This window comes from Cibotium barometz, chromosome 58 (assembly GCF_041138505.1).
Source record: "Cibotium barometz isolate CiBa-2024 chromosome 58, ASM4113850v1, whole genome shotgun sequence".
NCBI lineage: Eukaryota > Viridiplantae > Streptophyta > Polypodiopsida > Cyatheales > Cibotiaceae > Cibotium > Cibotium barometz.
Genome location: NC_141103.1, coordinates 10,613,227 through 10,638,164, shown reverse-complemented (window position 1 = coordinate 10,638,164; position 24,938 = coordinate 10,613,227). Strand labels below are relative to the sequence as shown.

The 24,938-nt window shown below is 38.5% G+C and overlaps 1 protein-coding gene across 1 annotated transcript in view; it reads right to left on the bottom strand.

Annotated features, from left to right (window-relative positions):
- The window catches only part of LOC147605887 (MADS-box transcription factor 23-like), a 74,474-nt gene extending 50,304 nt beyond the window's left edge, over positions 1–24,170 (bottom strand). Inside the window, exon 1 of the mRNA XM_086792637.1 lies at positions 23,957–24,170. Coding sequence (XP_086648763.1) covers positions 23,957–24,138 — 182 coding nt within the window. The 5' untranslated portion in view covers positions 24,139–24,170. The remainder of the gene's footprint in view (positions 1–23,956) is intronic.
- Between the last annotated feature and the right edge of the window lie 768 nt (positions 24,171–24,938).

Sequence of the window (24,938 nt, the reverse complement as noted above, 5' to 3'; positions counted from 1 at the left end):
TACAATTATGAACTTCAAAATTTTCCTATTATTTAGAGATTGGGAGATACAAATACTCAAAATGAGGCAAAATTATTGTCAACTTACATGACGTCCCTCTATGCCAAGGTTCATCGTCGCTACTCTAGGGGTGTTATTTTTTGAATCCTTGTACTACAGAAGGATTTGCACACTATCAAGAGGCATGAATAATCAACAAAAATCAATTTATGATTTGAATGGACATGTTTTTTTAAAACTATAAAAGCCTTTTTATATTTAAATTCTATTTTTTGAAGTTTTATAATCATTATGATCCTTTATATTTCTGAACCTTTGAATAACATGTGTGATTTTAAATTTGGATTAAAAATTCTAAAACTTAAACTTTTATATTGAAATTTTGCTTTTCTTTTAAATTTTAAATTATTGTAATTCTCTATATTTTTGAATCTTTTTAGTGTGAGATGCAATTCAGTCCTTTTAGTGTGATTGAGTCTCTTCTCCAACATGATTTGAAGGCTCTTTGGAGTTGCAATTGAGAATTTTTAAAGTCATGATCGAGAACAACACTAAAAGAAGTCCTTAAAGAATGCAAGATTTAAGGCTTTAAGGAGTCGGGTCGATTCTCTTTGGAGATGTACCAGATTTCCCTAGGCCTCTCCTCCCTACTTACCTTGGTGCCCATTACCAACTTTGTGGAAACATTTGTCCCAATATCTAGTACAGTTCTTGAGGTGGCAGTAGTGATCCAATCATAAGGAATATATTCAAGGTCTAATGATTAACAATAAGATATTTTTATCATCGAGGACAACGATTTCTCAATGGGGAGAGAATGTAACATAATTGCAAGATTAACCAAGTTATGATTAGAGATAATCTTGAGTTTTGGATGCAACAAATTTCACTAATAAATTCCGACAGATTTTCAGTAGTAAAAATTCTAAGTGTTAAAATTAAGTAAAAATTCAAGTTTAAGTTTTCTATTAGTTAATATGCTCAAAAGCAGCCATTAAGTGTGTATATAGACATGGGTATCGACATTTGATAAAAAAAATAAAACGTGATATAATTTTGGAGTTGACTTTCACATATAGTTGATTTTGGGTTGTAGATTGCACACGTTATGGTAACTTTAAGTGCCCACATGATTAAGCACACATTATGGTAATTTTAAGTACCCACATTATTAGTTTCTGGTAATTGTGTGCGAAGTTATATCTATTGTAGGTTACAGCCCTGATAGCAGATCTGAGAGGCTTCCACAACTTTTGCAGGTTGCAACCCTAATAGCAGATCTGAGAGGCTTGCCAAATCTACAAACAACACTTTCACAACTTTTAGAGAGTAGACATGGATTCCCAATCAATCAAGACATCTTCAAATATATCCGAGAAGTACACATACTCTCTTTTTATTATTTTTCTTTAAAGTCGTTTGAGATTAAATAAATAAATTGATGAGCGTGTATATGAGAGAACTTGAGTCGATGTATGGTATGTTTAACGATGAGTAATTCTTGAATTTATTAATTATACATCATCGCCTTAGTCTAAAGACTCATAGAATAAACACTTTTGGAGTTAAAGAATTAAAAGATAGAATATCTAACTAGTTTATGACTAGATGTTAGGTATAACCTTCATTAGGAGCTATTTTGCAAAGCTTTTATCTTTCCATGTGATTAGAATCAAATATTGAGGTAAACACGAAAGTTTTAGAGGACAAGAAACTATATAAGAGTGTATGGGACTCTAGAAAAACCACATCGCTTTTGTTTTTAAGTTATTCGAGTCCAAAGTGGAACACTTGGCTCTGTTTTATAGTTTTATGTTGAAAACACAACTTTGGTCATTTTGAATGCTCTCAAAAAGACCTTAGAACTCATTTTTAGTGAACAATCACTGAGATATGTTTTATAGGTGTTAGAATTTCTAAAACTTTGTAGTTTTGACTTTTCTCTAATTCCAAATGGATTGGAAGATATTACTCTCCCAAAGTGACTAGTTCTCAGGCTTTACCTTAGAAATTGTTATCAAGATTGACTACCTCATCTATATACACCAGATGGACTAATACGTAAGCATAGTTATGACTTAGCTATACCAACTAGAGATGATCAGATTGTTCAGTGTAGTTCTCCTTCTTTTCATTGCAAGAATGTAATGTTTTTTATTTTATTGTGTTGGCTTTGGGAAGATATGATGCCATATTAGGGATAGATTAGTTAGTGCCTACAAAGGCCAAGATATTATGTCATGAGAAGTGGGTTTGCATGATTGGAGATGATGGTAAAGATTATTGCTTATAGGGTCAAAGATGTGATATAGAATTTAGAGTGAGCAAGAAAAGAATTTCATGTAGTATACTATTTTCTTGTTAAGTTGTAAATTATCATCGTGAAGTAAATAAGTGTAGATTGGAAAACCTATACCTATTGTGGAGATTGCAAGTTTATCAATAGAAAGATTATGTAGCCACATTTATCATAAAAATTGAAAGTGTTTCACTTTGTAAGCTCCTTCATTGAAGAAAGAATAGAGGATTTTCCTATTGAGGAAGAAATTTGACTAAGCTTAAAGCTGCAAGCAAAGTGAAAATAAGAGTTTGCGAATTGTTTGATTACCTTGAAGTTTAAGACAATATTGCAATGATAAGAAGGCTTATTATTGTTTATTAAGTTGTGATTCTAAGAAGGCTTATTTATAGCATGAATAGTGACTGATTTACAAGATCAAGCTACTTTGTGTAATGCCTCAAGATCTATCTAGTTTCTTACTTAGAATTAAACTTTATAGAATTAAGATGAGTTTAGGAGACCTACTAAACTCTAGTATATACATGACTAGCTTAACATATATAATTGTTTATCTAAGATAAAATCGAAGATATAAACAAAAGAGAGCACACTACTAAGAGAAAATAATGCTATAGTATTGAGAGTTTAATAGATGCAGTGATTACCAAGTATGTTGATTTTATCCAAGAAATAGGTAAGAAATGAAGAATCAAGTTAAGAGCTTATTATATTAAGTTAAGATCTTGGACAAGCAAGTCGTCAAGTCGTTCTTTCCAAGGCTACTTGAAAAATTCTTAAGACGAAGACATATGGATATTTGTAGTTTTCTTGAAAGTCAAAAGCATACGACTTCTCAAGTACTATATCAAGTATAATAGATGAGTAAGAAAAACTATTTCTCAAGGTCTAATGATTAAGGATAAGATGTTTTTATCGTCGAGGACAACAATTTCTCAATGGAGAGAGAATGTAACATAGTTCCAAGAGTAACCAAGTTATGATTAAAGATAATCTTGAGTTTGGATGCAACAGATTTCAGTAATGAATTCCAGCACATTTTCAGTAGTAGTAAAAATTCCAAGTCTTAAAATAAAATAAAAATTCAAGTTTAAGTTTTCTATTAGTTAATATGCTCAAAAGCAGCCATTAAGTGTGTATATGGACATGGGTATCGACATTTGATAAAAAAATAAAACGTTATATAATTTTGGAGTCGACTTTCATATACAGTTGATTTTGGGTTGTAGATTGCGAACATTATGGTAATTTTAAGTACCCACATGATTAGTTTCTGATAATTGTACGGCGTGAAGTTATATCTATTGCACATTGCAGCCCCGATATCAGATCAGGCTTCCACAACTTTTGCAGGTTGCAACTCTAACAGTAGATCTGAGAGGCTTGCCAATTATACAATACTTTCACAACTTCTAGAAAGTAGACATGGATTCCCAATCAATCAAGACATCTTCAAATATATCTAGGAAGTACACATACTCTCTTTTTATTATTTTTCTTTAAAGTCTTTTGAGATTAAATAAATAAATTGATAAGCGTGTATATGAGAGAACTTGAGTCAATGTATGGTATGTTTAACGATAAGTAATTATTGAATTTATTAATTATACATGATCGCCTTAGTCTAAAGACTCATAGAATAAACACTTTTGGAGTTAAAGAATTAAAAGATAGAATATCTGACTAGTATATGACTAGATTTTAGGTAAAATCTTCATTAGGAGCTATTTTGCGAAGCGTTTATCTTTTCGTGTGATTAGAATCAAATATTGAGGTAAACACGAAAGTTTTAGAAACCAAGAATCTATATAAGAGTGTATGGGACTCTAGGAAAACCACATCCCTTTTGTTTTTTAATTATTCAAGTCCAAAGTGGGGCACTTGGCTGTGTTTTATAGTTTTATGTTGAAAACACAACTTTGGCCATTTTGAATGCTCTCAAAAAGACCTTTGAACTCATTTTTAGTTAATGATCACTGAGATATGTTTTATAGAGTGTTAGAATTTCTAAAACTTCGTAGTTTTGACTTTTCTCTAATTCTAAATGGATTGGAAGATATTACTCTCCCAAAGTGACCAGTTCTCAGGCTTTACCTTAGAAATTGTTATCAAGATTGACTACCTCGTCTATATAGACCGGATGGACTAATACGTAAGCATAGTTATGACTTAGCTATACCAACCAGAGATGATCTTACTGGTTAAAACGTGATAATTAATTATGTTAAAAATAAAGATTCATGTATGACTTGAAATAATTAAAAGATACAAAGAAGTTAAGGACTGTTTGAATTAAAAGCTTGTTTTTATACTTGAGAGATATTTTGATTGATTTGAATATGCTTCATGTTATATGCACATTATGTGTGCATATACTAGGAGGCTAAATCACATTAGGCTTGTGAGCATGGGAGCATGGGTTAGGACTAACCTTAAGGGTTAATGTTAGGGTCAGGTATCCAAGAGTCACATATAAAAAATAGAGACTCAAGAATCACTTGAGGGCCCTCCTATATAATAGGGGCAAGGGGCACACTCAAGGGGGCTTGAGGCTTAGGCTATGGTCTCTTGTGTTATCTTGAGACTAGGTTATGTTATGTTCTCTTGTGTAGAGGATCATAACTACTCACTTACCATTTCACACTATAGCTACATGTTGATGGATTGGAGTTATACCTCTTGATGGTATGGAACATCAAGGTAAAGATATGATGAACTTCATTATAATTCATGTGTGCATCCCTTGGGCTCGGGGGTGGTCGGGTGGATGAGTTTATGCTTATTTTATGCATGTTTATGCATAACAATTATCTAGAGAGACATTAGGGTTTTAACAGTGGTATCAGAGCAATCTCTAGTTAATTTTTTTTTTCTTATTGTAATTTTTTTAGCATTTTTGAAGTAAATTTTAATATTTACTAAATAAAAAATATTATTTTGTTGATTTGTATGATAATTTACACGTGGATCGTCGATATGGTGGTTGGAACATGTGTTACTACTATTCAATGGATGAATCGACGTTGCGGGAGAATTCCGTGAGTTTAATGTTCTTTTTTCTTATTTTTTGTGGTTTAAAATAAGCATCGTTGGAAATTTTTACCGAAATACCACATATTTTACTGTGGATATTTTTGGTAGAGTGGATTCCCTGAATTTCTAGAAATTTTAGGAATTTTTTTCTAATTTCTTAGAATTTTTAGAGCATTTTTATGGTTTAAAATGTATTCTTTATACATTTTTGTGGGTTTTTGGCGGGTATGCTATCAAATTTCTACCGATTTTCTGTTGAAATGCAGCAGGGGCAGCACGTTGATGCATGAAATGCTCTCCCGTGTGCGTGGGACCCTCTTTGCCTCTCAAATATGATTTTTCTCTTCTATTTTCTACCCGCCTGTGTGAACTTCTCTTAATAGAGATTTTTTAATTAAACATTAATTATAATTAATATTTAATTATGATTAAGCTTGGTTTAATTAAAATAGCTAATCAAAAGTTAATCAACCTCCTCTCCAATAGAGAAGGAGTGGGTGGAGAGAGAATGGAGTGGAGAGAAGAGTGAGGAGAGATGGATTTCCATCCTTCTCAATTTTTTTAGCGGGGGCTTTCCGCATTCCCAGGAAACCAAAGGTGAAACACACTTTGAACGCAGATTATAGCCATCAAAAGTATGGAACATGTCCAAAAAGAATGGCTAAACAATGATAAAAAATCATGAAAATATCATTTAGAATTAATCCAAACAAAAATATCTACTAATACGAGGTATAATCGTATTAATAATATGCAAATAATCGGCATCTATCTAATTTCAGCACAAGAAAACGTACTTCAATATTAAATAATCCTCCAAAATATTAAATTCTCGAGAAAAAAAATTATCATGATTTTTTCCTAATTTTATAGAGTCTCAAAATACGATAATTTTCAATTCCACCAAACCTATCTTATGGCATTCTAAACCTATATTTTTCTAGAAAATTTTTAGTAATTTAGATTTGCCAAAATACCATTGATATTTTAAAAATATCAATTTTTAGGTTTTTTTAAAATAATTTCTAGAAAATTTCTAATTTCTTCTAAGAATCCCATCATTCACGAAATTTCCAATTCTGCCTGATAGTTCTTAAATCCAATGAAAATTTATAATTTTAATGAATTTTTCAAAATTTTAGATCAAAAAATATATTTTTAAAGGAATTTGAATGGTCACGGGTGCCCGAATGGATACACCACATGCCAAACACCAACCCCACATTTTCTAGAAATTTAAAATAACCTTTGACTAATTTTTCATTAATTTTTAAGAAATTTTTAAAATTTTTAATTAACCCCAAATGCATTTAGAATACGAACGGTCAAAAAATTTCAGAAGCCCAATTGTTTTCCCGGAATACGGAAAGCCAACAGTTTTCGGAAAATGAAATGAAAAAAAATCGGAATGTGAAAGGTCAAAAGATTTTCTGGAATTCGAAAGATGAAAAGATTTTCCGGATTTAGAAAAGCCAAAAGGTTTCCCGGGAATGTGGAAAGCCAAAGGTTTTAAGAAAAAAATAAATTTCCAAAAGGAAAACAAAATATCTTAGAGAAGTAAAATGATTCCAATATCTCTTATCCCTTTTTCAAGATTTTTTGAAAATAAAAAACTCTTTTGTAATATATTCTAAAGCTTTTTTTAAAAACATAAAGCTTTTTGTAAGCTTAAAATATATATATATATTATATATAACACTAAGGTTTTAAAAAAAACCTTTAAAAAAACAAATTGGGGGGGGGAACTGAGAAGGTCAAAAGATTTTCCAGAATTCGAAAAGCCAAAAGGTCAACGTGAAGAAGCTTCACCCACCTTAGTCTACAACAAACCCTAACCAACACTATTTGTAAAGGAGAGAAGAGAATCATGCTTGTAAAAGAAGAAGCATGGACATTGAAGATAACAGATGACCATACTTGGTGGAGTTTGATATCACATCAATAAACATAATTGAGTCATGTAATATTGTCTCTATCATTACTCTCTCTCTCCACCACCCTCTCTTTTCTCTCTCTACACAAAGAGTCGACATGAAGAAGCTTCACCCACCTTAGTCTACAGCAAACCCTAACCGACACTATTTGTGAAAGAGAGAAGAGAATCATGCTTGTAAAAGAAGAAGCGTGGACATTGAAGATAATAGAGGACTTTGTTTTTTCATCATTAGCTTTTGAAAAGCTTTTGCTTTTTTCTTCTAAGTGTATACCCGAGAGAGAGAGAGAGCGAGAGAGAGCGAGAGCGAGAGAGAGAGAGAGAGAGAGAAATTTAGACTACTGCACATAACAAAGGAAAGATCATCATCACCACCATCATCATTTGCCAGCAGCACTAAAGCGGCATCGAGATTAGGGCATCACAAGGAAAGGTGTCGAGAGTCGAATATCACCATTGTGACCGCCTCCATTAGCATGTGGTTCTCGTGTGTGTTGCCTTTGCTGGTGGGAGAGCTTTAGAGCTCTTGTGCACCTTAATCCAGGTTCGATCTACATGCTACGTTCTCTGTGGTGTGGTATTCACATTGTCGTGTTTGTTGGTGCTAGTTGGTGTGGTTTGGCTAGCTATTCATAACCGTGTGTTCAATGGTTTTCGTGGTCGTTTTCAATGATGGTCTCTATGGTCGTTTTCAATGATGGTCTCTATGGTAGTTTTCTACATAGTGAGATTGTGGGCTTCTTGGGCCTTACCGGAGCAGCCAACATTCGCACGGTCATTTTATTCTTTAAAAATTCACATAAGAGATTTATTTTTTTCACTAAAGAAAAAAAGGCTAAAGCCTTTCTTGCTTTTTAGAAACTTAGAAATCCTCCCATGAGGGGATGTTTTTTTTCCAAGAAGTATAAGGTCTCACCAATGACCTTTTCCTTGGAGTGTGGTCACACAAGCTTGGTGCTCTTACGTGCAGGCTTCTCAAAGTTGCTTTTTGTGGTAATACCTTGTTGACTCTTCCACAAACATAAATTGATGTACACCAATCCTTAAACATGTCACCATGGAATTCAAGTAAATGACATATTAGAAAGAGTGCTAAATATGTTGTCATTTACACCCAGTCTAACATGGATAAGGCTAGTACTTCAAAAAAGTATGAAGCATTATTTGCCAAATTACAAAAGTTGTTCCTACTAGATGACTTATCTCCCCACCTATGCGTAGAATGTTCGAAGATGACATTGATTGTGCTGTTGGCATTGTGTAAAAAGATGGCCATTGTGTGGCTTACATGAGTGGAAAATTGAACTCGACAAAAAGAAATTACTCCGTTTATTACAATGAACTCCTAGTAAAAATTTAAACCTAAAGACATTGTTTATAGGTGTAAATTCACGGTTTGTATTGCCATCAAGCACTTTAGTGGCTTCAAATCACAATTGAGTGACCACTAGGCTTATAGTATTAGCTTTTCATAGTGGTTTGTGTGACGATTAACAGAATGTAGGGCAGAGGATTACCTTGAGCTTATTTTGCAAGCAAACACACATACACAAGAGTAGACAAGCAAATAAGAGATGGATGGCTAAACTTTCTTCTATATCCATCTCTTCTCTACAACCATAACACAAAGAGATAAGAGTACATACTATATGCAAAAGTACTCTCCTACTATAATTTACAAAGGTTAGTCCATAGTGTGAACCCGACTACATGAGCTGGCACTATAACTATGCTATAACTCTAGTACACCAAAGTGGATATCACATAGCTTGTAAAAACCATTGGCGGCATATCTCCCATAATCTCACCGACCTTTCTATGAAAAAGTCTAATCGAGTTGTAGATGGTGTTAGAAGAATAGGAGTTACTTCTTTTAATTTTATGATTTACTCCACTTTACTTAATCTTGAGAGGGTTATTCTTCATGGTGTACAAAAATAGTACATATATGGTCTTAGCAGAAAAGAAGTTACTACTTTTAATTTTATAATTTACTCCATCTTAATTGACCTTGAGAGGCTTCTTAGTCATGATATGCAAAAGAACTACATTATGGGCACACAAGCTTGAGACTGACCATGTCATTTTATAGTGCATGATGAGCGGATCTTATACAAAGATCACCTTTTATAGTGCATGATGGTTGGATCTTACACAAATATCACCTTTGTGTAGTTAAGTCTCACAGGAATGCACTTCTCCACATGACATTGGAGAAACTTGAGCGGTATTAGCCAGCAATGTACAAGGATGTCTTGACATATGTTGCCCATTGTCTGATTTGCCAAGAGATTAAGGTACCCCATGGCAATAAATACAACCTCTACCAATTTTAGTTGAGTCTTTTCAAGACATTGTTTTGGATTATGTTACGACCCTCCGTACTAGTGTAGGCAATAGGAATATGACTTGCTTGACTATCATGAGTAGCACTATTTTCCATGACTTTGCTATAGTATTATAGCCGACAAGGGCACTTCACCTACAAAGGGATGATCAAACAAAGATACATAATCAATAATCTTTTCATATTAGATTTTGACATCCTCAAGAGTTATATCTGAGTGACCATAAGGTAGCCAGCAATGTACAAGGATGTCTTGACATATGTTGCCCATTGTCTGATTTGCCAAGAGATTAAGGTACCCCATGGCAATAAATACAACCTCTACCAATTTTAGTTGAGTCTTTTCAAGACATTGTTTTGGATTATGTTACGACCCTCCGTACTAGTGTAGGCAATAGGAATATGACTTGCTTGACTATCATGAGTAGCACTATTTTCCATGACTGCTATAGTATTATAGCCGACAAGGGCACTTCACCTACAAAGGGATGATCAAACAAAGATACATAATCAATAATCTTTTCATATTAGATTTTGACATCCTCAAGAGTTATATCTGAGTGACCATAAGGTAGTGGGGATAATTTTTAGCATTAGTATAAACAAGAAAGAATTTTTTTCTTCATCCACTAAGGTAAGGGGTTAATTTTTTTCAGTAGTATAAACAATTTTGAATGACTCCTTTTCTTATTATCCATTGTAAGCCACTTGACAAGGTTGGTTTTTAGGATATCTTTTCACTCATTGACGGGGAGGACCATTTCTAAGGTTCTCGAAGCCAACAACACGAGTGAGTCCTTGAATGACTCCTTTTCTTGGTTCTTTCCCAATTATAAAGAAAATCAATGATGTCACTATGCAGTTTCGACTACCAGCGAGTTAATAGACAATGCACCTCGTGTAGTTAGCTGCTGAAGCATTATATGGGACTAGTAGTGGAACCTCAGATAGACATCCTCGATGTGCTTAAGTTTTACTAATATGGGTGCCAAATTTTCAAAACACATTAATTAATTAGTTGCGCAAGAGGAACCTTAGGGGGTGGTATTATAAGGTTTATTTTTCTTCTGCAAGAGCAACCTTAGGGGGGTGAAGGTGGTGAGGATTTCTTTGAAAGGCTCTAGATTCTCGAGAGTTTGGATGGAAGCTATAAAAGCTTCCCTCTCTTTCATCTTTCTCTCTCCAGACACACAAGCAGGTGGTGGAGGAGCCGTAGAGCAAGAGGAGGCAGACATGAGGAGGCTCGTCTTTCTCTCTCCGAAAGGAGGACACGAGGAGGATGTAGAGAGAGAGAGAGAGAGAGGAGCAAGCACCTCTCTCTGCAACAGTCTATAAAAAGGCTTTTTCCTGACTGGCTCAATCTGCCTCGCTGGTAGTTTGGAGATGGCGAATCAGAAATGTTCATTTTTATTTTAAAAAAAGGTGCATCCAAAGAGAGACGATCTCTGTAGTTTGAATTAAGACAAAGATGATGTTTGCAGTTTGAAGAGAGAGAGAGAGAGAGAGAGAGAGAGGATATGTCTGTGATTTGGACGATCACGCTGTAAATATTTTTTAAAATTATCTTGAATCGATGGAGATAGAGAGCATCCGCTAACGTTTGTGATGACTGATTTGGATGATCACGCTAAAAATAAAATTCACTAGACCAAATATTAATCATATTAAGTGGAAGAAGTGGTCTTGCACCATTTCAAACATGGCATTGGTCACTCACAAGAAGTATCACTTCATGACCAAGTTCAAGGATTAAAGAACCATAAAGCAGAGGGTTACAAAAGAAGTGGTCTTGCACCATTTCAAACATGGCATTGGTCACTCACAAGAAGTATCACTTCATGACCAAGTTCAAGGATTAAAGAACCATAAAGCAGAGGGTTACAAAAGCCCGCATTGAACCACCGGACCTATCAACTCTTCTCTAGGGTTACAAAAGCGAACCGGAGATTCATAACCGAAATAGATTGTATCTATCAACTCTTCTCTCGGACATACACTCACTTCCCCCGAGCCTGAGGTCCATAGTGTGCCCTAGTGTCCCATACCACCAGACTGGCTGCCCACGTGGACCTAGTCTAGCCCAATGATAAAAAGGTAAAAAAGGGCCATGTGTGGCGACCACGGATTTAGGCAAGCTCAGGCTGTGGGCGAGGTGGACAGGTGCAGGCTGCCACGTAGGCATGTGAACCTGGATCTGTGCCTCCACGTCACAGGCCACAGCTCCAAACTCCTGCCGCCCATTGCTCCCTTGAACGTCCAGAACCCGCACGCATCCACTGCTGCCGCCATCACCTTGTTTACGCTCAATGCCCGCAGGTGTGCCCTAGATAGATATACCCAGGATGCAGAGAGGGGGTAGGGCATGGCATTATTTTCATTGTTTACTTATTATTCATAGCAACCCACACCCAGAAAAGCCCACAGACATACTGGATCCTACCCACAGACACACTGAATACCCAACGAGTGACGGCCGAAATCCAAGGCCAACGAAGTCGGGTTCAACATGAAGAAAGACAGCCCAAAAAAGAGGCCAAGATGTTAGAAAAGCCCACCTAAGCAAAGCACTCGCAAGGTGCACAACCAAGCAAGCAAACGGAAAGCGGAGAAACAAAGAACAAGCCGGACAAGACGGAAAAAAATCAGGAGGTCAAGCGCAACGGCCAAAGGGGAGAAAGGCTGCAAGCAAAGAAGACTGCTGTAAGTAAATAAAGCGGCATAGCAAGTAGTAGCCGGCAAGGCAGTACCCAGCGGCAAATGATCAAGCACCCGAGGCCACGAACTCGGTGAAGAAAGAAGGCCGATTAAGAAAGCAAAGACGCAACTAGCACCCAAAAAAACAGGCAACCCAATTAAAGCCGACAAAAAGCTCGAGAATGGAGGCAACCAGAAAAGAAGCCGAAGAAGAGAAGACGACGTAGCGGAAGTGGGAAAGTTTTCCTATCAATACCCTCCAACACAACGCGTGACCCCACGACTGCCAACCCACCACTATCCCTCCAAGCCCACCTCAAAGACAACAATCCACCAAACACAACCTTAGGTGAACCACTGGTGGTCCGTGACCATCAACATGGACAAACAGGTTTGTCCGGTAAATCTCTAAATCCTCTCTTTATGGTTTATTTGGCCCCATTGATTGGGTAGAGCACTCCAATCGGAGGGTAGAGTTTGTACAGGTGGGATTATTTGCAAGTAGATTATCGAGAAAGTTTAAAAGCTCAAAATTTAAAGAGTCTAAAAGTAAATCACTTTGTGTCTAAACCCAAATCAGCTTTGAGACTTACCCAAATCACTTTGTGTCTAAACCCAAATCACCTTGCAAGAAGATCCTTGTAAAGTTGTTGGTTTGCATTGAACCACTCTTCATGCACACATCATTTGGCTAGTAGCACTTAGATCCTTAGAACTCGATAATCCATTCGACCTTGTTGTCCATCCAACACCAATCCCTGCACCTATGCCTCTCGTCAGTAACGCCCAATGCTCTTTACCGCCGCATGACACTATCATAGTAGATCTCTTTCTTGTAACCTGTAACAATGCTCTATGCCAATGAAAGACTGCACAGAGCGGAAGTACATGGGGATACTACTAGACTACTTGCTCACTGCCCGGAGTCACTCCAGACATGAGATCTCACATGCCTACAAAGAGCTACTATCTAGAGTTGAGGGCTTGCATACATGTAGAAGTGCTTTAGATCTAAGGACTTGCATGCCTTGATAGACCTCCCTCTTCTACATGGATACCTCATAATAATCATAAGTGACCCCAAACTTACTTATATAGTAAAAACTAGAATATATTTGGCCCGTTGCTTCTATTATAAAATTTATCAATTATAAGTCTCGAGTAGGCTTTTTACTGACTCTAGGGCAATCTACACTTCATCCTTGGGAGCTGTCATTAGCCCTTGTGCTAGTCCTATCAGCCCCTTTCTCAGTTAATCCCTAACCCTTACCTTAGTTTAGTACAATCCCTTAACCTTGGGTTATCCCAACCTTTGATTAACCCTAGCCTTAGCTTAGTACAATCCTTTAAGCCTGGGTTATCCTAGTCTTAGATTAACCATGTCCCTAGGCCTAGTTACGACAATAATAGGTTAGACAGGGGTTTCTTCAAAAAAATATGCAAGAATTGGCATTAGGAATTTTTTGGACCCAAAGAGGGCCTCTTGGATTAACTTTTGATTAGGAATGGACCAATAGGAAGAGGGCTGGGTGCACATTTTTGACTTCTTTGACCCTAGGGGGCCTAGGTTTTGGTTTGCTAATGGGGCCTAATTACTACTCTTGTCCTCCTACCTCCTAGGCCCAAATTTAGAGGTCCCCCCACCTAGAATCGTGAAGATTAAAAACCCTAAAATTTTAAAAAAAAATATTTTTTTTCCAAAAGTGTGCTTTCCCTCTCAAACTCCCCCCCAACATACCCTAGGTTTGGAAAGCTCATTTTGAACCTCTTTCTTCCTCTTCTAAGCTCTCCATTGCTGCTCTGCAGAAACTCCATACCTCTCAAGCTCTCCCTCCTTGTCAATCTCCCTCTCCCTCTTTCTTCCTCTTCTAAGCTCTCCATTGCTGCTGCAGAAACTCCATACCTCTCAAGCTCTCCCTCCTTGTCAATCTCCCTCTCCCTCTTTCTTCCTTTTCTAAGCTCTCCATTGCTGTAGAAACTCCATCCCTCTCAAGCTCTCCCTCCTTCTCAAGCTCCCTCCCTCTCAAGCTCTCCCTCCTTCTCAAGCTCCCTCCCTCTCAATCTCCCTCTCTCTCTCTCTCTCAAGCTTCCTCCCTCTCCATTTCTGCAGAAACTCTATCCCTCTTTAGTTTACTCTAGGTTTAGGAAGCCTATTCTCAAACTCCTACTCTCTTTTAAGCTTTCCATTGCTGCACAGAAAACCCTGAACTTTCTCTCCTCTCCACTCCTCTGTTGTGAAACAAGCTTTTCTTTTCCCTTCTTCTCTTTTCTTACCATCATGGCCTCTTCCAGTAATGTGAGAAGACCTAGGGAGAAGGTGGAAGAGCTTGTGCTACTGCATAACACAAGAGATGAGAATGGAGTCTGGGCTCCAACAAGATTCAGGGTTGGGGCTTGGGTCTACATGCAGCCAAGCTCTAAGGGACCACATTGAGTGCGTCAACTCGGGAATATGATACATCATTGGAAGGGGCGACTACAAGGCTTCAAGCATACTAAGAAGAAAGGACTAGTTGCCATAGTGCAACATGTGTATACCCTTGGAGACCTGTACATTCAAGGCCAACAACCAATGTTTTCTTCAAATTGTCAGTGTAACATAAACACAGCTTTAACAACATGCTAATATTGGATTTTTTATTTCAAATTTTCTTATGATCCTCCATTTTCTTATGTCTCTCTAACTGATACTTTTCCCTCTAATTCTGTTGAGGAACAACCACTCCAAAGCCTCATTGGAGTTTTCTATGCTATGCGTACATCCATTGGAGAGGCAATATTTGTATCTCAAAGCCCAAGTGATCTTGTACAAAACAATATCTTTTTCTTTTCTCACTCATATTTTGTAGATGAAAAACCAAGTTTATTTGGCAAGCTAGAAGAGATCCCCAACCCCCCTCTTAACAATCCTGAATGACCCAAAACAGATGGTAAGTGATATCAAGACATCACTCAAGTTTTCAAAGGCATCTAGGTCAGTAGGGCTAAATTGGTTTTGTCCTTTACATGTTTTTGTGCACATGTTCAATTCCATGCCAATGCACCAAACAAAAACAATGTATATTTATAAGGAGGTACGATCTGACCAAATTCAAGGATTACTAGGAGAGGGTTGGGAGGTTAATGAGGGGTCACATCAAGGTGATGTGTACAAGTGTAATGTAGTAAATTCTACACTGTCTTACAGGTTCTTGAAGGCACGCTCTATTTTGTACATGCGTCGGCACTATCAAAGATGAATGCAAAAGCACGGGACATGGATCCCACTTCAAGCCTCAGAAGAAGAAATTATGCCTGTTGAGGTAGCTATGATGATGCAAAATGGATGGATTCAGCGAGTGGCAGCAAGCAAGCATTGGAGCCTAGCAGACCTGCGTCAATACTTTAGCATCATGGGCTTTGACAATGTGGAAGAGTCAAGTTTTAAGTTGATGATAAGAAAGGTATATCTAATTCCACTACATGTCTAGAATTAACCCACTTTATCGTTATTGTGCCACTTTTTATATTTTTACAGATTAGGAAGCGTAAGGAGGGGACAACCATGGGAATTATGTATAGGAAAATATTTTTATTTTTCCTTTGATTGTAGAGGGTGGTTGAAATTGACGCATTTACAGGTAAAGGTGGCGGCAGCAAAGACCAGGCCAAGGTCCATGGACATGATGCTGCGTTGGCGCACTATCTTGGTCGGCTTCTTGTGGATGGCATCGCCATTATCCATAGGGACTACACCCCTCAATCTCCCTTCATCACTCTCTTCTTTTTGAAAGCCCTCTCTAAGGTGCTCTGTGCAGCCTCTATGGCACAGAGCACTAAATGTATAGTTCTGATTTAAAAATCCCTTGCCTTCGATGTTTTTGGTTCTAGATTTAGGGGTAAGCTTCTTGCTCGTATAGGTATAGCCAAAAGCATAGGCATAGAGGATCCTCAAGAAATAGCCCAATCACTCCTCCTTGAGCACACTCTACCCAATAACAAGAGAAGGAAGCTCAATATTGTAAAGAAAGCTTTTGTAAAGATGATGTATCACTTATGAATACAATACAATTTTTGTAAACTTATTTTCATCAAGTGTATCATTGTTTTTTCTAGTTCGTACCATCAATGTTTTTGTGAATGCATCAGAAATGACCCTAGGAGCCTAGGGGAGAGTGCCAGAACAGTGCGAATTTCGAGCCTGCACCGTTGCTGTAGAGCCCAAATTCGCACTGGTTTGGCAGTGTTTTGGCAGAGCTTCCTCAGCCCTTCAGGAGCAATTCTGATGCATTGAATGACAAATAATGTATTTTTACACATGATTAAAGGTATTTTTATCTTGTAAATTACTGTTTTTCATGATCAATGCTTCATTATAAATGCATCAAAAATGATTCTGAGTGGCTGGGATAGCAGTGCCATAACAGTACGAATTTTGAGCCTGCACCGTTGCTGTAGAGCCCAAATTCGTACTATTTTGGCACAGCTACCTCAACCCTCCAAGAGTAATTTTGATGCATTGGATGACAAATAATATATTTTTACACATGATTAAAGGTATTTTTATCTTGTAAATTACTATTTTTTATAATTAATGTACTCAACTTCATTATAAATGTATCAGAAATGATCCTGAGTGGCTGGGACAGCAGTGCCAGAATAGTGCGAATTTTGAGCCTGCAGCGTCGCTACAGAGCCTAAATTCGCACTGTTTTTGCATAGCTTCCCCAGTCCTCCAGGAGTAATTTTGGTGCATTGGACAAATAATGTAATTTTACACATGATTAAAGCTGTTTTTATCTTATAAACTATTGTTTCTCACAATTAGTGTACTCAACTTCATTATAAATGCATCAGAAATGATCCTGAGTGTAGCTAGGGGAGCAGTGCCAGAACAGTTTGAATTTTGAGCCTGCATCGCCGCTGCAGAGCCTAAATTCGCACTATTCTGGCATAGCTTCCCCAGTCCTCTAGGAGCAATTTTGATGCATTGGATGATAAACACTGTATTTTCACACATGATTAAAGGTGTTTTTATCTTGTAAACTATTGTTTCTCATAATTAATGTGCTCAACTTCATTATAAATGCATTAGAAATGATCCTGAGTGGCTAGGGGAGAAGTGCCAGAACAGTGCGAATTTTGAGCCTACATCGCCGTTGCAGAGGTCAAATTCGCACTGTTCTAGCACAGCTTTCTCAGTCCTCCAGAAGCATTTTTGATGCCTTGGGTGACAAACTGGCACCACATGATAGACACTCCATGTTAAAAAAACATGATGACATCGAGACATTGTAAGAGAAACTTAAAATTTTAATTATCACAAGGTTACAAATGAAAGCCAGATAGGCTTGTTACAAAGGGGGACTTGAAACAGAAGAGTTGCTTCAAAAAGAAGGTTAACATCTGAGATCTCTAGATCATGTCTTACTCACCTCGAATGCACCGAGCTAGTTGCATGTCCTTGGTAGATATGGTAATCCTCTTTGCATGTCCTTGGTAGATATGGTAATCCTCTTTGCATGTATTGCAAGGAGGTTGGTGTCTTCAAAAAGCCCAACAAGGTAAGCCTCAGAGGCTTCTTGCAATGCTTCAAGGACAATCTCCTGCACACACGGAACTCTGTTCTATATCGTTAGAGAATCTCCTTCACTGAGCGAAAGGGGCTCTTCTTGTCAGCAACTCAATGTTCCTCTGATAAAATTTGATTTCTTAATTTATTGTGATACTTGCAATTGAGATTGGAGAATATGGATTTGCCAAGCTCCACTTGTAGTCAATCTTTTGCAGTATCCTAACAAGCCAAGCTCTGCTTCACTAACAAATTGTATAAAAGATGATACATCGCAGAAAGGAGGATTTGCTCTTAATGGAAGGTCAATTGGATATGCCCATCAACCCAAAGATCTATATTTTTTTCCTTAGCTATCCTACGAGCTTGGACATATTGTGCATCATTAGGATGGGTTTTTTTAGAGCTGCCATACTCTTCAGGAATACGAATGTGTAAATCTTCCTTCCGTTTTCTAGCTTCACAAGGGACTACACACAACACAGCTTGCAAAGGCTCCATACCTAAGCAGAGGAAGAAGCTAAAGCAGAGAGATCCTTAGGTGGAGAGGGAGAGAGAGAGAGAGAGAGAGAGAGAGAGTGGGTGGGTGAGAGAGACTGTTAAAACTTTGCTGTTGGAAGTTTAACACAAATCCATTTTTCTAAGTAGAAAATGATATTTTTGATATACAAATATATTAACATGGAGTTTTTCATCAATAAATTATATTTATGAGAAAATTTAAAAAATAATAATTTTTGGGGTCCCCACAATTTCGAGATCTCATGGATTTAGTGGTTCTTGACAGTTAGTTATGTTTATGGGGTTGTGGGGACCTGACTTAGTTATGGATGTACTAACTCCTGACAGGCTTCTGACGTGACCCTTGAATTACAAGCTTTTTGGAGAGAAAAAATTATTTTCATCATACATATTGGTTGGGTGGTGTTTTTTCCACCTCAAACTGTAAAAAAATAATAATAAAAAAATTTCACTTTTTGAGACCCACCTAAATACGAGAATGTTTTGCTGATGTGGAAGGGAGATATGGTAGGAGTTAATGAGAAAGGAGATTTCAAACTGACAAGAAAGATTCAATTTGTAGAGAGTGAAGATGAAAAATTCATACATATTGGTTGGGTGGTGTTTTTTCCACCTCAAAATGTAAAAAAAAATAAAAAAATAAAAATTTTCACTTTTTGGGGCCCACCTAAATACGAGAATGTTTTGCTAATGTGGAAGGGAGATATGGTGGGAGTCAATGAGAAATGAGATTTCAAACTCACAAGAAAGATTCAATTTGTAGAGAGTGAAGATAAAAATTTCAAAGAGTAAGAGAGAAAGTTTGAGAAAAGTCAAAAAGTAAGAGAGAGAGTATGAGAATATTTTCTTTAAAAAGTGAAACTAGGGGGGTATGGCTGATGTGGCAAGGCAAAAAATAGGGGTCAGGGTCATCATAGCCTTTGTCTCCCTTAAGCCTAGCTTCTTAAACTCTAATCCCTTAAAATTAGGAATCCTTAGGAGGCCCTTTTTGGGTCCAAAAAATTCCTAATGGGAAGCAACTCCCATCAAGATAAACATGATGGGATGTCACATGCATCCTGGCTATACAAGGTTACCATGTGTACATTATATATATATATATATATATATATATATATATACCTAGATGAGTCCAGGAACATGTCGAAATTCACCTTTTAGGAACGTGCATGTTATATACTCATGGTAGTCAACCCACAAGACTATATAACTATCAACTCTATTATGCATAGTATGGACTAGATACTATGACATCCCCACTAACGTCATCAATGCCCAATAGTGGGTGTAGAACTCTGTATCAAGATATGCTCTCACACACGCAATTCACACACACACACACATAAGAACATATATTCACACAAAGCCCTTTGTACTGAGTTTCTGTCAAACCTCTGGAGATGCAGGGCGGACTCAGCCACCATAATGAAGCCTAGCACTAAGGGAAGTAGCAAATAGAAAGAATTAGTATAGCAAATAAGTAGTTGATAGGGCAAATACACTGCTAAGATAGAAAGAATAAGCACAATATCAACTGGTCACAACTTGGACAAAAACTTCACAATGTGAAATCTGCATGTCCGCTAATTTGGCTAAGTTATATACCTAGATGAATCTAGGAACATGCCCAAATTCACCTTTTAGAAACGTGCATGTTATATACTCATGGTAGTCAACCCACAAGACTACATAACTATCAACTCCATTATGCATAGTATGGACAAGATACTATGACGTCCCCACTAACATCATCAGTGCCCAATAGTGGGTGGAGAACTCTGTATCAAGATATGCTCTCACACACGCACTCCACACACACACACGCACTCCACACACACACATAAGACCATATATTGAACTATCAACTCCATTATGCATAGTATGGACTAGATACTATGACATCCCCACTAACGTCGTCAGTGCCCAATAGTGGGTGCCCAACATTATGCACACTAAGGACATTAGAAGGGCACTATGCATATTATAAGTCTTTGTCCAATACATATAACCAAGCATCATCTGGGTCTTAGAGTAAAGTTAGTGTCAAGGCTTATGTTCAAGTCCCACTTATTAGGTTTCTATCAAGTATCTAGGAGCACTCAAAGTCACTCAAATAGGTCTCTGGATGTCAACATGAAGTCCTAAGGTTACTAGCAACGTTAAAAGAAGCCTAAAATGCATTTAAAGGCACCATGGACATGAGCCAACTTGGCACTGAGAGACTTGGGGCAAGAAGTCCACTCATGAGAATAAAAGTCCATGGTCCCTCTTTTTATCATTCCCCCAAGTGAGGGCTGCTGATTTAGGGTAGATTTATCCATCTCTTGTACTTGATTCTCTTGCAGACAGCAATAAGGAGCACGTATTGTGCAAATCTCCCTATCTTTTTTCTCTCTTTTTCCCTCAATCTCTTTGAATTGAGTCATTAACGCATACTTTTATAGGTACTTCGGCTACCACTTATGTACAAATGTATCCACCATATACATGCTTCATGTAGACCCTAGAAAGATCGATTAAAAAATAGTGAGAAGGGGATGGGTGCAAATCATAATCGCACTAGTCTCCTAAAGCAAACCACAGCTTGCTTATCCACACCTATGTGACACCCAAATACGTTTTCCAACACACCAATGCAGTCTAGATTTGGTCTTCTTTTTGCACAATATCATTCTTCATACAGTTGTTTCGGAAGCGGCACAAAGTGTTCACTTTTATTGAGCCGTGCTACTCAACTTGTCCTCTAGCTCATCCTATATTTTGAGTTCAAAATATTTGAAAATGTGGTGCCCCTTCTAGTATTTGAAAACATGGTATCCCTTCTTGTAAGATGATGTACCCATTGTAGGAGTTGGGTGTGAGTGTGCCCTTATATTAGTATTGGTTGCCACTTAAATCATCACAATAATGTGACTACCATTAACACATTGGTATCACCATGCTTTCTACAAAATATAATAACACTGACGCATCTACATTGTTCACAAAATATAATACACATGAAAACAAAACTACATTGTCAATGTGAAAGCTATGTAGACCAACGAAATTGTTGGTCAAAATTGAGCTTCTTCTTCAATGGAAAAAAGTTAAGACTCTCAAAGAGGTCAAGAATTCAAGAGACAAGCACCCATAATATAATCGTTACACTACAAGGCCAATATTTGGAAGGGTGTTACCCCCTTGTACGCAAGTCTAATATAATCGTTACACTACAAGGCCAATACTTGGAGAAGGGTGGTACCACCTTGTGGTACTCGGGGGTGTGTGTGGGGTTAGTATTAGTGTGAGGGTATCCGAATAAAGTGTTGCACTTATAGGGGTGTGCATGTAGCCAAGTGAAATTCCCATGCGGAACTAGGTAAGGAAGTGGGGGAAAAAAGGGGGGAAAAAAAGAAACAAACACTCATTATAGGGTAACTGACATGTCGCTAATGAATGCAGTGTCTACGCTTAACAAGGAGAAACACAAAAGCCACAAATCGTGGTGAAAGCAACATTTTGAGCTCCACTTGCAAACAAGACGAATAACCCATATCATGCTAACAAGACGATGTAGGAAGGTTGGCGATTTCAAGCTTGTGATCTATGGCTAGAAGGTGCCTTGGATTATCCCATAAGTGGAAGCATGGGAAGTTGAAGAGCCATATATAGGCTAGAGTGGCACCTTGTGATAATCATCTCCTCCGACCGATGTTTTGGGAGGCAACTCACCGGGAGATGGGAGCCCAATGGAGGGTTGCTGCAGTGCTCATTGGGGGTGTTCATGGAGCGCGATGATGATGCATCTCCTACGTGCGTTAGTCTTCCACTGCGCATTGTGACATGGTATCAGAGCCAGGAAAGCGAATCGAGGGAGGGTGTTGGAAGGTTGGCGATTTCCAGCTTGTGATCTATGGCTAGAAGGTGCCTTGGATTATCCCATAAGTGGAAGCATGGGAAGTTGAAGAGCCATATATAGGCTAGAGTGGCACCTTGTCTCATAATCATCTCCTCTGGCCGATATTTTGGGAGGCAGCTCACCGGGAGATGGGAGCCCGGTGGAGGGATGCTACAGTGCCCGTTGGGGGTGTTCGTGGAGCTCGATGGTGATGTGTCTCCTACGTGCATTAGTCTTCCGCTGTGCATTCTGACACACGAATAACCCATATCATGCTGCTAGTAATGAAACCCTAGTTGCAAGAGCGATAGGAAGATTAAGGACTATGGAACTCCTTGCTTCCCATGTTTTGTAGCAACATTTGTTGGATGTACACTACAAGCAAGCCGTGAAGGTGAAGATTATTTTCCATGTTTTAAAGCAACATCGGTTGGATGCATAATCAAGCCATGAAAATGAAGAAGATATAAACAGACTTAAAAACTAAATAGTCAAGCCCCGAGGCACACAACGGTTGCTTGTCACTTCATTACTACTTTTTGGTATAAGCTTGACTTCAACACTGCTTTTTGGATCTCAGTGTTGAAAAAAAAACGTTCTTTATTGTGTTTTCCACGGCTAAGATTGGAAAAGAGTGATTGAAGTTGGATGGCCTCAAAAAACATTGGCCAAAGTGTTCCCCCCAAACAAAATTGATGCGTAGATTTTTGAAACGAGAACTGGCAAAACCCAAGCATGATTGTCAAGTAAAAGAAGCAGGGATAAACCTAAATTAGGAACGAGGCCCGTATGTGGTGGAGTTGGGCCACCGGCATAGCCCGCGGCCGCATGGTGCAATACTGTGTTTAGCTGCAGCCAAAGGCCTCGAAGATGAGCAGAGATCTTTGCTCATCTTCAAGAAGCTCGCTTCTTTCAGAGACCTTGTTTGGTCTTCTTTTAAGGACAAGAAAAATGATGGGGTCGATTCTCCGGAGGCCTCGATTGCTCTTCTCTAACGGCAACAATGGTAGTTAGGTTCTTGTTTGACCAAGACTGTGTAGAGACTGTTGTTTCGTGTGGTTCTGGGCTAAGCCCAGACTGCAGCTCCGCGTGAGTTCCACGGTAAATCATTCCGGTGGGCGTAGACTGGGTCAAGATTTCGCACATCTTACGAAGGAAGAAAATTAGCCGGAGTTAATTAGGACCGTAGAATGGACACCCAAGTTTGCAGGGATAAACCTAAATTAGGAACGAGGCCCGTATGTGGTGGAGGCATAGCCCGCGGCCGCATGGTGCAATAGTGTGTTTAGCTGCAGCCAAAGGCCTCGAAGATGAGCAGAGATCTTTGCTCATCTTCAAGAAGCTCGCTTCTTTCAGAGACCTTGTTTGCTCTTCTTTTAAGGACAAGAAAAATGATGGGGCCGAGTCGAAGCTCGATTCTCCGGAGGCCTCGATTGCTCTTCTCTAACGGCAACAATGGTAGTTAGGTTCTTGTTTGACCAAGACTGTGTAGAGACTGTTGTTTCGTGTGGTTTTGGGATAAGCCCAGACTGCAGCTCCGAGTTCCACGGTAAATCATACCGGTGGGCGTAGACTGGGTCAAGATTTCGCAGGAAGAAAATTAGCAGGGCCGTAGAATGGACACCCAAGTTTGCAGAGAGCCAAGGTCAGTAGTCTAGAGCAGTCCCAAAAACGAATACAAGATCTTATGCACCTACCTGGGGCTAGCAAATTGGAACAGCTTCCCTTTGCCGGAGAAGATGATGACGGCGACCTCGGCATCACACAGAACGGAGAGATCATGGGCCTTCTTCATCAATCCCCCTCGACGCTTCGAGAAGGTCACCTGCCGCGTGGTTGCGTTCTCGATCTTCTTGATCTTGATCTTGCGACGCACCATCCTCGCCGGCTGGAGAAAACACGACAAAACACCCAAAGATGTTTATTTGTGAGTCGAGTGCAAAACGCAACAGAAAGCTTCAAAAAGCCGGCTCTCCGTATGGGGTTGAGAGAGAGAGAGAGAGAGAATGAAGAAGAAGAAAAACACGGCCTTCTCTCCACAGGCCGCAGGTTTTGCGGGAGATATTATACACAACAGCGAAGCACACCTTTCCTGCAAAAAACACAGACACAAATGTAGCAGCGAAGCTCTTACCCGTGGTAGCAATCTTCAAAATTCGTTTCTCCACGCTATGGCGACAGAAAGCCCTCCCAGCACAAAACAGGCCCTTAGAGTCGTACTGTAAAGACTCTACGATACTGATAGGGCATGACAACAGATTTACTAATACGGCAGGGCGACGGCGATATTTGATTGGAAGAAAAAACTCCACCTGGCCTTCACAAGTTTGAACTTTGAAGTGTCGACAAGACCGCACGTGCCACGTACATCCCGATTTTCTCTCTCTAGACTTGCGTATGTTCACATATCATATCACAATAATTGATTCTACGGAATTGGATGACTTCCCCTTTACCGTGTGATATGCTATATGTGACAGATTTTCTTCCAAATTAGTTATAGAACGGCCAACTCGTCATCGACCGGAAGAGTTTCTCAAGCAAGACTTCCCTCTTCCATGCAGTGCTTTTCGCAGCTAGTGAGAAAAAGGGTAAGCTTGGAGTGAGACCATAGTATAAATTTGAGATTTTCATAAAATTACCATTGGTAACATATTCCAAATTTTGAGTTACAATTTG